This window comes from Haliotis cracherodii, unplaced genomic scaffold (assembly GCF_022045235.1).
Source record: "Haliotis cracherodii isolate W230 unplaced genomic scaffold, xgHalCrac1.p SCAF_1, whole genome shotgun sequence".
Lineage (NCBI taxonomy): Eukaryota > Metazoa > Mollusca > Gastropoda > Lepetellida > Haliotidae > Haliotis > Haliotis cracherodii.
The window spans coordinates 78016946-78029523 of record NW_027266264.1 but is presented as its reverse complement, the minus strand read 5'-3'; the positions used below and the strand labels follow the sequence as shown (position 1 = coordinate 78029523).

The 12578-nt window shown below is 40.8% G+C and overlaps 1 protein-coding gene across 1 annotated transcript in view; it reads right to left on the bottom strand.

Moving 5' to 3' along the window:
* The window catches only part of LOC139478132 (integrator complex subunit 3-like), a 34329-nt gene extending 22040 nt beyond the window's left edge, over window positions 1–12289 (bottom strand). The window contains exons 1-13 of the mRNA XM_071260500.1: window positions 11682–12289; window positions 11186–11269; window positions 9470–9553; window positions 8778–8891; window positions 7228–7312; window positions 6824–6890; window positions 5998–6139; window positions 4742–4871; window positions 3651–3748; window positions 3082–3129; window positions 2067–2210; window positions 741–828; window positions 353–432 (exon numbers count right to left, since the gene is read on the bottom strand). Coding sequence (XP_071116601.1) covers window positions 353–432; window positions 741–828; window positions 2067–2210; window positions 3082–3129; window positions 3651–3748; window positions 4742–4871; window positions 5998–6139; window positions 6824–6890; window positions 7228–7312; window positions 8778–8891; window positions 9470–9553; window positions 11186–11269; window positions 11682–11759 — 1242 coding nt within the window. The 5' untranslated portion in view covers window positions 11760–12289. The remainder of the gene's footprint in view (window positions 1–352; window positions 433–740; window positions 829–2066; window positions 2211–3081; window positions 3130–3650; window positions 3749–4741; window positions 4872–5997; window positions 6140–6823; window positions 6891–7227; window positions 7313–8777; window positions 8892–9469; window positions 9554–11185; window positions 11270–11681) is intronic.
* Window positions 12290–12578: the final 289 nt, after the last annotated feature.

Sequence of the window (12578 nt, the reverse complement as noted above, 5' to 3'; positions counted from 1 at the left end):
TGCCAAACTCCACGATGACAGTTACATCATGATCATTTGCCATCACACTTTCTTTTGGAAGTATCGTGGTATTTTTGAGTCCTATAAAGCTCTCGAACCCACATGACACCAGTTTGCAGGGGACTAGATGAATAGTGTTTTTAAATATTGAACTTGATACCCACATGTGTAAAAACTAGTGGGTAACAGAAATTTGAATACCCAGATAGAATTACTGATACTCAACGATTTTAAAATGCATGGGTAAAATACCCACAACACCAAAAGCTTATATGGAGCTCTGAAATACGGAAGGTGAGAAACAGAACCATAACTAAACCCAGGTGAGTATTTACGACTACAAAGCACGTACCCTACACAGGAAGTCCAGCAACGTGGCGGTGATGGCAGGATGAGGTCGCATTGAGTGGTACATCACCAGGATGGCAGGCTCTGCAGCAGACACAGGCTCTCATTAGTCAACACAAGATCAAGTACTCATCACATTAATATTACAAGTAACAATAACTAAACATTCTTAAAATACAAAATTCAAAGGCAACTGACATAAAGGACAGCACATTTCTGTATACAGACACTGGCAACAAATACAATAACCTACTGAGTAGGTGTTATAATCGTGGAGGCTTTTATCTATTTTTTGCTTCACAGATATTTTTTAAGAACCACTGGACCAGTGGATGAAATTCAAAAAACTAAACAAAAGACATTAATGAACATGTTATTTTTTTAGCACTTACCAATGTTCATGATGCTGTCTCTCTCGGGAACAAACAACAGCCAATCATAGAAGAGAGCAAGCTTAGCGTCAGAGGCTGCCACGTTGGACTGGAGCAGAATAAACACAGTTAAGCTCAACATGTCACCTTAATCAAACCATAAAATGTGTAATATTCAGAACAGGGTCTGAGTAACAAGTTGGTCTGATGACAAACAGGCCTGAATTTCTGTATATGGCACAGATTATGAACTTCATGAATAATAACATCACACTGTCACTAAATAAGACCTGTAACAATTGTGTTTGTTGTTTAACGCACACTCAGCAATATTCCAGCTACTGTATTTGACATAATAAGCGCCCAGGGCGCTCTAAACATTAGGAATAGGCGGCTCTTATTAGAATATAATTTTAGCGAAAAAAAACCCCCAAACCAGGGTTGAAAGATCTTAAATATTGTGGTTAAAGCTGACAGCCTGAAATGATACAAAAGAAAGGTCCGTGTGTATTATACATGACAGATATATTTTCCAGAATTTCATTGCACATAATTATGGGTGCATATAACACACAAGTACGTGTCATACACGAAGAAATAAGTCTTGTGTACATTGATCAATTGGAAGGGGCGCTAATTGGGATTGTTCACTAGTCAATATATCAGCAATTATCGCTGTGGGTGCTTATTACGTCACATACGGTATATGACAGTCTATAAATAATCGAGTTTGGACAAGACAATCCATTAGCAGATGGTGTGATAATATGCAATCAACCAAGTCATTGAGCCTGACCACCTGATTCATTTGGTCACCATCCATGACCAATATATGATGCTGGGGACCTATCCTAACCCAGAATCCCCACAGGACGCCTGTAATCATAGATAAGGGAGAATACTGGCTAGCATGGTATACTAGTCAGGATATACCAGTCATATCACAATTGTCAGTCATATCACAACAGTAAATAATCTCGGCTGTGTGGCTCTTGAGTGAGTGAGTGAGTGAGTGAGTGAGTGAGTGAGTGAGTGAGTATTGTTTTACGCTGCTTTTTACAATATTCCATCAATATCACAGCGGGGGACACCAGAAATGGGCTTCACACATTGTACCCATGTCAGGAATCAAACCTGAGCCTTCATCGGGAATCGAACCTGAGACTTCAGCGTGACGAGCGAACACTTTACCATTAGGGTACCCGACCGCCCCGGCTGTGTATATGAGAAGCTATTCAAACACAGGAGCACAATGATCAGAGTCAGCCAGGTCAAACATTGTCACTACCCGATCCTCATTTTACAAAGACATAGTAATGATCCTGCAAGACAATCGAAGGTACTTACTGTACACGTGGTGAGAAGCCAGCCAATCACAGCCCAGCGTGGAATGATGTCAGAACACAGAAGCTCATTGGATGGATGGAACACAGCACAGATGTAGCGGATGAGATCACACCGGAGGGATTGGCTCTCAGGGGTTGACAGGTACTGGAACAAATCGTATCAGTATTTCATTGTCATCCTGTAACTCTCAGGACAGGTACTGGTAGAACTCAGATCAGTGTTTCATTGTCATCCTGTAACTCTCAGGACAGGTACTGGTAGAACTCAGATCAGTGTTTCATTGTCATCCTGTAACTCTCAGGACAGGTACTGGTAGAACTCAGATCAGTGTTTCATTGTCATCCTGTAACTCTCAGGACAGGTACTGGTAGAACTCAGATCAGTGTTTCATTGTCATCCTGTAACTCTCAGGACAGGTACTGGTAGAACTCAGATCAGTGTTTCATTGTCATCCTGTAACTCTCAGGACAGGTACTGGTAGAACTCAGATCAGTGTTTCATTGTCATCCTGTAACTCTCAGGACAGGTACTGGTAGAACTCAGATCAGTGTTTCATTGTCATCCTGTAACTCTCAGGACAGGTACTGGTAGAACTCAGATCAGCATCGTTTAGGAGGGAGTATTGTTTTACTCTACTTTCAGCGATATTCCAGCAATATCATGCAGGGAATGTCAGGTGATCGGATCGCACATAATCGCATCACAAGGGATTGCATCAAACATGTACTTGTTCCATATGTTAAGTAGTCAGTCTCAGCATTTAGCTGCTGTCTAATAACAGTTTGGGACACAAACCATGTAGGGGATGTCATGAACTAAACCCTGATCACGTCCCTAGAGGGTAAAGCACTACCCACTATGCTACCACAGCTCATACACAGCAACGGAACAAATATCTTAAAATTACTATTCTTTACGTGCTGGAATAGACTTGATTTAAAATTTCATAACACTTTGAGCATGTTGAGTAAATTTGGTTGCTTGTCTATGGTTACTATGTCAGTTTGTTACCTACCTGTCGCTGAAACCAATCTTGATATCGTTTCTGCTGCCCAAATTTCACCTGGAAAACAACACAGGGCATAACTACACAGACAACCTATATTGGTGGTTAAAATTGTTGACATTGGCAGACAAAAAGACGGATAGAAAGTAACGTTAGTAAAATCAAGGAAAACACCATCACACAATCATAATCAAGATGATGTTGACAAACATAGTTAAACATTGTGCATCTTAAAACATGCATTCTTTGATGATGTAGCTTCTACTGGCTGACAAGACAAGCGAGTCATGCCTTGTGCCTCATTAGTTCCAACACATCAAGGTGTGTCCGCCTGGGGTGGAGAAAAGCCACAGTTTGTGGACCGTTGGTGAGACCAATCACTACGATCAGTTAGAACAGGTAAATTGCTGACAGATCCTGGATCTATGAGAAGAATCTGAAATTCAAACCCACGAACAGCTGATCCTGCAAATGCAAAGGGAGGCAACTCCACACAGACCATTGTGGTCAAAATTCAACCAAACCTGACATCATAGAACAAAAAGGATAGAAGATAACGCTGAAGTATTTATCTGTACCTTTGTCAGCAAGAAGACAAGCTTGTTCTCCATGTCAGGAGTGAGACGTGCAATGAAGAACTTGCGTGATGTCCGTGTTTGCAATAACTGCAGAATGCCTGAAAAAATGTAACTTTCAGTTATTAGTCAGTGTGTCAAGAGTCATCAGCAGTGTCTCATAGTATCTAGCAATAATCATACTTGTGCTAATAGCTTAGAATATATGGAATCCAAAAAGGGTAAAATATTATGATGAAGTTAGTACATCATTAGATCAGCACTAGCATCAATGACATCACACAATATATTAATACTGAGCACAACATATATTTCCTTTAAACTTATAAACCATCTGATGGTGTATGTTTGAGACTCTGATGACAATGAGTGCTTTCATGGCACGTGGTCATGTGTACAGCAGGTCACAAACCAGGTGAAGATAAGCAACACAGGTCATGGAGAGCTGTGGATGGTTGACCACCTTCTGCAGCTTGACTCCTTGAGAGCGTCAGTCCTGCCCCACACTCAAGCACATAAGGCGCATGTGGTGTCTCTTTGGGAAAGTAAAATATGGCTCTGTTCACTGGGCAGTTAATGGGTACCAAGTAGTGAGTGAGTGAGATTGGTTTTAACGCCGCTTTTAACAGTATTACAGTTATATCACGGCGGGTCAGCTTAATGTGGGAGGAAAGCCCAAAGTGATGCAAGTCTCAGACGTTTACCACTTTGGTGAAACCCACGAGCACGGGTATGGTGCTGACAAACCTAGAAACATAATAGGGGAGAACCGGGATTCGAAACCACAATCCTAGGTTTCTGGCGTGCCCAAGGGACACAACTCTGCACAGAAAATCGCGCTCCTTAGACGACTGGGACACCCGTGCCCCCGGGTACCATGTAGGATGAGATGGTAATGTGACTGCTAACCTTATAGTGCCTCATAGGCAGCTTGGGTTGTATACATCCCAGGAAGTTCAGAATACAATTTGGTGCACACTGATCAAGTGACCGGGGTAATAAGAGTGTAGCCATTGAGCATGCCTTTGTGATGTGGAAATATGGTGCAATATAAATGGCCTTATTATTATTAACTTAAGACACAGAACATCTACCTGTGAATGTGGGACACAATGCTGTTGGATTGTTTATCATGTCCCTCCAAAATTTATCAAATTCAGGAACCCTGGCAACGTTTTGGAGAAGTCGGATGAGATCCCGTCCAATCACCATACAATCAACAAACTGAAACAAAAACATTGGACACTTTAGTTAACTCTGAGGAGCATATATGGGGAAATTAACCTACAATGTCCTGAGACTACTCCCTGGCTGAACTGGTGTCCGTACTCCTACTCTTTGAGATACTACCCATTGCTATAATCTGATGGTTTCAGGTCGTCTTGCCTTACCATGCCTATATTATTTCAACTTTCCTGCCCCCATCATATCCCACTCCAATTACTAAACATACATCTCCATGAAGATGTGGGTTAGAATTGGGGTGTTAAGCTTGTAAGACTGATATGATCGGGTGGTCAGGCTCACTGACTTGGTTGATGCATGTCATTGTATCCCAAATATTGCTGAGGGCGAAGTGAAACAACAAACAAACAAACAAACAAACATATAAGCATAGGCACAGTGAGATAAGCATGGTAAGATGCCATGAAATCGTGTTTAACGTCACATTGATGATGACCATGCCGTAAATTAACATGGGGTGAGTGAGTGAGTGAGTTTGGTTTTACGCCGCTTTTAGCAATATTCCAGCAATATCACAGCGGGGGACACCAGAAATGGGCTTCACACATTGTACCCATGTCGGGATTCGAACTCGGATCTTCGGTGTGACGAGCGAACGCTTTAACCACTAGGCTACCCGACGGCCCCCAAATTAACATGGACACCACTGAGACACAGCATAGTACTGCAAGCCAACTGGTCCTTGTCTTATTCCCTTAATGCCGACTTCAAGCCAACTGGTCCTTGTCTTATTCCCTTAATGCCGACTTCAAGCCAACTGGTCCTGATCTTATTCCCTTAATGCCGACTCCAGACATGGAAACACCCAGAGGATCAAACCACCGACACAATGATCTATCCACAGAGGCAGTCTCCAGACACAGTGAGTGACCTATCTGCAAGTCATAAATAATCAAATCTGGCCCTTGCAAACCAGTGGTTGATACCATGAGCAACAGACCATAGACACGGGATACAGTGGCTTACAGTCAACCAGGTCACGCATTACTATCCTCATCTGTCAGCTCTTACAAGTATAGACACTGGGAAACTAGTCTGCCCCACAACCCCCACGGCTACAGTAAACCGTCAGGATCACACACCAAGGCTGAGATCCTAGTTTTACCTTTTCTCTAAGAAGTCCAATACAAAGCTCCACCTCCTTCTGGCGAACGACGGACAGGTTGGGGTTTCCATGGTCGACAATGACCCGCAGAAATGTGTAGACCACTCCCGGGATAAGCTGGGGATTCTTCTCCAGCCACTGTCTGAAATATCACAATGTTTGTGTAGGGTTTAATGAACACTGCCTTAGACAGGACGACAGCCACAATATGGCAGCCACTTTCATTAATAATCCCAAGCTGGCCTCCACATCATATATCATTGGGTGAGATCAAGTAAACTCTCCTTGGAGCTACAGCTACAATGACATTGCATCACAATGCCTTGCAGACCATTATGACATCACTGGTTATGACATCACAATCCAATCACTAAACTCTCTGCTACTGAAGCTGGTTAGCAGTCCATTTCAGACACAAGACATTCATTATTTCTGCTCACAAACTCAGTGAAACCTGACAACTAAGGGAAACAAAGTGAAAATAACAAAGATATAATATCTGATATCAAAATACACAAAGTGAGATTCTACTTATCATCCAAAGTCATTCCTCCAACATATTCATTGTGGGTTTGAATCCAAGTGCACCTGTGTTATGTTAACAATTTTTAGTTTCCGCATCATTCATGGACCAGTTTGAATGAAGTCCCTCACTTTTGACCTTTTATAAAAAAATCTCATCCAAGTGTCTTTTGATACCAAATAGACCTACACGAATGTTATTAACAAGTGTTGATAATTCTTATTTTAAAGATTACTTATTATTTTCAACATATTGCAGCACTGACATCACAGTCAAGCCAGATTACTGTGCAACTCTACTCACTTATATTCTAAGAACATATCCAGCATGCTCTCACAGAGCCAGATATTCTTTGTTGTGACATCTCCACCTGCAAAAACACATCATAGTAAATGAGAACCATAGAACATTAATAACATGCTGAAACAAGCCTTACATGATAGTTAAAATATGCTCCTTGTTAAATAGTAGTGCCCCATCCAGTGCTTTTGTCATCACAAGGTAACATTATCACTGTCTTGGTGGCATTTCTGTATATCGTGCAGTCTCGCAAGCAATACTGCAACAGCATCATCAGGGCACCAGATACTTGTTGCGCCACTCTGGACATAAACATACTGTGTTTTCCATGAGAGTTTGGTTACCTGTAGATTTAACCATGCTAAATTGAATTTGGAACCAAACGTGCAGACGAGGATGAGAACTACCTGCAATCTGTCTGATGAGAGAGCTGCACACACTGTCAGCACCTGTCACGTTGTTCCGCACCAACTCCTTACAAAGCCACACCAGCTGCAACACATACAACCTTGGCTATCAGTCTATATAAGACAGCTGTGTGATAAATCGCAGTGAACAATGAAGAATGAAACCTGGTTTATTTCACGATAAAATATTGTTCTATCATGACGTCATTTCTGGAGGTTCGAAAATGTGCCCACAACTTGATGACATCATAAATTGGACAACGTTATTTTTGAGAGGGAAGTGTCAAGTGAGTCGTCCCCATATATGTAGCTGGGAAAACGTAGTCAAATGCAATGGCCGAACGATCACTTCCAAAAGTGGGAGAGATATGACAACCCATATTGGGTGAGAAGGTACAGATAATCGACGTGAAAATTGTGAGAATATGCGGGAAATACCAAATATAACCCCATGTTCATAAAATAGACTTGTCCGACATTGCTGCGGTGGAATTATTTAAATACGGATAAATATTTTTAAAGTGTGTACTCTTTACTAACATCCTTAAAAAGCTGTACGTAATGTTGATATCTCGTATAAGAAATAAACCACGAGTGGTTGTTGTTTATTGTACAATAACCAGTCCAGAAGCTCACCTTGATTCAGTCATATAACATCTAAGGTAAAAAGTGCCAACTGGTTATTTTGAATAATTGACATAATACCATGAAGATGGACATAAAGTTGGGTTTTTTTATAAAAAGGTTATAAGTTCTCTGAACATTGAGTGATACCTATCACGATGACCTAATACTTTGTTGTATATCCTGACTAAGGAAGGACACTAAGTAATATCTGTCTGATATGCATGATTCCAGTCAAATCCATATAAAGAGATACTCACAACTATGTCTTTTCTCAGTGAGTGATTCTAGACACTCATAGGGGTAGGGGAGTGGAGGCGAGAGGGGATAGGAGTGGAGGGGAGGGAAGAGGAGTGGAAGGGAGGGGATAGGAGTGGAGGGGAAAGGGAATAGGATGGGAGGGAAGGGGGGAGGGGAGGAATCAATGGTTGAGACACAGATGAAATCTTAAATACACAAGAATTACTGAATTATCGTAATAAACGATATCGTAAAAAACATCTACTATTTGCCCAGTAGAATGAATACAAAGCAATACCTTGTGGGGAATCAAACCAGGGCCCTTGCAGTGACAGGCAAATGCCTTCACCACTATGTCCTGATGGACGAAGATCCACAACATAATCACACACTCATGATGTCAAGGTAAGCCATAAAGCATTGGGTAATGGGAACCCCCACTTCAAGGTTATTGGAGTCCTTATTGTAATTCAGATATTGCTCAACATGCCAACAGCATTAAAAATTGTCACTAGTCCTACAGTCCTTGCCAACCAGTCAAAAGGTTGAGGCATCATAAGGGCCAGTAGAAACTTGCCCTCATTAAGGGTATTGCTATATGTTATCATCATAAGGACTAGTGGACTAAAACTGTTAGTTTCTATCGCTGGCCGAACATCAAGAGTAATGAAGGAACAGCAACTTACCTGAGCCCTGGCACTTTCCTGAAGTTTTAACCACTTCTCATGTATGACCATGTTGACATTGGTCAAAACCATCGTCAGCCCATCCCTGGATATGAGGACCATGTCACGATATGTCTGAAACAGTGACGAGCGTAAGATCAGCACAACCAGATTAACAACCATGACTCATCTTCATGTCGAAACCTTGGGTCTACCATGTTCGGTAGGTTGCTTTGATGAATGTGAGGGAGATGACCCAGACAAGAGAATGTCACTGTTGAGCATGGAGAGGTTACATGTTTCGACTCTCATTACCAAATCATGGCTGATCAGTTAGTAGTATTTTACATGACTTATGCTACTAAAAAATAGTTAAGGACCACCCATTATCTCATATTACTATAGTTAATCAGTCATTGGCAGTAATAGGAAAGAACTGGGTGGTCCATAACATTTTTAGTAGCATATTGGATAAAATGTGTTAACCTAGTGTTATGTTCTTATGAGATTCTTACAAAAAATGTTAGCTAGCAAACAACAAAATAATTTCATGAACATTGAAAGCAGACCACCATTGCTTAATCTTAAAACAACTTGTAGTTATCAAGACAAACACTCTGGAAATCATGATATAAGGCCATCTGAGGTACTGACATGCCAGTACACTACATCACCAACATTCAAGGAGCAAAGGAGCATCGTAGATTCCTGACCTTTGCTGCCATTTTTGGGTCCACCAAGATGGAGTAGAACTGCCCCAGTTGTGTCTCCTCATGTTGAAGCTGGCCCTTGCTCACCTGTGATCAGGGAAATTATACTGTGTAACCATGGTAACATGCTAGGATATGTCACAGTGGCAGACATTTGCATGAATAGTGATAAGCACACGACACACCTAAACATGCTAGATCCGGGGTTGAAAAGGTCTTCAGCAACCCATGTTTGCTGTAAGAGGCGACTGACGGGATCGGGTTGTCAGGCTCGCTGACTTTGTTGAAGCATGCCATCGATCCCAAATGCTAGGATCGGAACTCATGATCTCAATCACTGGATTGTCTGGTCCAGACTCGATTATTTACAGACCACTGTCATACAGCTGGAATATTGCTGAGTGCGGGGTAAAACAACAAATCAACCAACAAAAGTCTGAAATCCTATTTGCCCTCAGTTGAGAAGTGAACAAGTGTAAATTCTTATCCCTGACTGAATGAACAATACTTTATGACACAATAAGGATCATCTTAGCTTTATACCAAATGCCTGTAAAATATCAAATCTCAGCCCAGCAAACCTGAGGTTGTTGCATGAACACTGGCACAAAGTCCGCCTGTCACATACAGTTATCAAATGCTTTGGAGAACAATACAGTTAAATAATCCCTGGCCACAAGCCAATTAGGCCACCAAGAGTTACTGCAGTCAATGCTATTGGACAACTATCTGCTGTTGTCATGGTGATGGGACAGCTGAGACTTTGACTTTGTTCAGACGGTTGCACCACTTCAGATGGATGCACCACTTCAGATGGATGCACCACTTCAGATGGTTGCTCCACTATTTCATTAAGCACACTATTCACTTTCATACCGAAATGGATTTGGCTCTGGTGTAGAGTTAAACTTGTATCATCAATTAACAATGTCATCAGCTGCTGAGGCTGTGAACAATAGTTCATAACAACTGTTGGTAGACTCAGATGTGTTGAAGAGACAGATATGTTTGGGTGCCATGTATGTGAAACAGCTGTAAAGTTACTGAGCCCTGTTATGGGATTCAAACTACGGACCTTTTAATCCAATGTCGGACACCTTGTCCACATGACCCAGGTTAACCCCGTCAGCAAACTGACATGGCAAGGATGCCATCAGTGGGATGACACATGCCCTGATACACGTGATCTAGACAATCCCCATTCTTTTGACAGATTTGTCTTTATGCAATATGCAGCTGGCAACTATATCCAAGATAGTGTCAGGGCTCGATTTAGCTATGTAAGACATGCACAAGTGCAACCTATTATTGAAAAATGCAACCATATATTTTGTCTACATGCACCAAGTCCAACAAATTAACAAACTCACTATCTCTAAGATGTATTTACCATATACCACTAATTCCTGTGTTGTGTCGGTTTCAAGACACATGACATAGTCATAGACATAGAGACTTGTGATTTTACTTATTTAGACTAGCTAATGCATCTGTGTTTCAACTTTGATCAATTTATAGGACCAGGGTGCAACCTGGTTTAGTCCGGTGCAACTAGCTTTTCACGTCAACATGCACCTGGTGCAGGTTAAAGCAAGTTCCTTATATCGAGCCATGACTGCTACAGGTGACAGTGCTACTCTCATCCCAGCAAATATTTGGACTGTTTCACTCTTTGGTCTCACTTTTTTCACCATCTCTAGTGTGTGCACCAGTACTTACATGTGCATTCAATGTGTCATTGATTTCTCTCTCTGATAGGCCAGTAATAAGTGAAGTCAGAGAACTGTAACATTTCTCTAGTCTCTGAAAACAGAAATTATCAACTCAAGGTTTAAAAAAGCTTGATGACTGAATCAAGCGTTCAATAAAATAATCATCTTTCAAGATTCCACCATTACATTTCAACAGTAATGTAATAGTTTCAAATGTCAATGTGTACCTTTAACTGACATATTATAACTATTTACTTACAAGTATAACTTACAGTGAAGACAGGACCACCATAATAAAGTAACTGCACTAACAGATCATTGGCTTATAGCTTTTCGGACAAATTAAATATAATTAAATGTTTGTAAGATTTCACTGTTGCAAACATAAAGAAACCTGAATACACAACATAAAAATATCGCTCTATACAACTCATACTTTCGTGCAAATTTTCTCGACAAAAGTGGGAGTTTAATTATTTGAAGGGTAGAGTAAAATATAGCACCTTGTCCAAGTCGTCTTTCAGTTCAATGGAACTTGTTGTTAACATTCTTGACTGTTGTTTTGCAGTATCCATAGTCATACTTCTTTGCAACTTCAAAGCACTTCAGATCATTTAGTTTTACAACATATCTGTCCAATGTGAAGGTAATCACATGTTTTCCGGAGACTTAATCTCAAAATGAAGCACAACATAAGTTTTAAGAAGAAAAAGTTTCCATCTTCACATTCAGCAAAATCAAGAATCACATTGTGCCAATGGGGGAATGATATCCCCCATATTTCGGGCTGTTAGAAAAAAATCAAGACTACGACTTCAGTATTTTTTTACTCGATTCTCAACACGTTCTGAGTGAGGTCTCCAAAAATCAATGAAGAGGATACGCTGAACAGCTGAAATGCCAGTAGAAAAACTAAAGTGGATCAGGAAGAGAATGACCGACTCTTCCAGCAGCCCCTATCGTTTCGTATGTGAAATGCATGAGGCTGTTGCCTATATATTTCGTGTATTTGTCGTTTTGCAAAGAACTGGGTGCCACAGTGGCACCAGATCGACGTATGAGTTCACAATGAGAGCCTCTCAGTTCTTCTCCTAAAACTGCGAGGGCATGGATTGATCGTATTCGGTTTCAGTGTCGTAAAAATTGTCTTGACATCATAATGTGTCATTAATTAAATTTAGGTAATTTATCGACTTATGGTACAGTAATGAATTTATTTATTTACTTAATATATTAAATTATTATTGTTAGGATAACCAGATGTTGTAAACATGTTACCGCACGCGGGATGAAACTGTGGTTTCCATAAAAGTAGAATCGAAAAGATACCGAACACACATTTGAACATAAACAAAGAAGTTATATTTGGTCAAAACGATTACGTTTCACCTAACGTACAA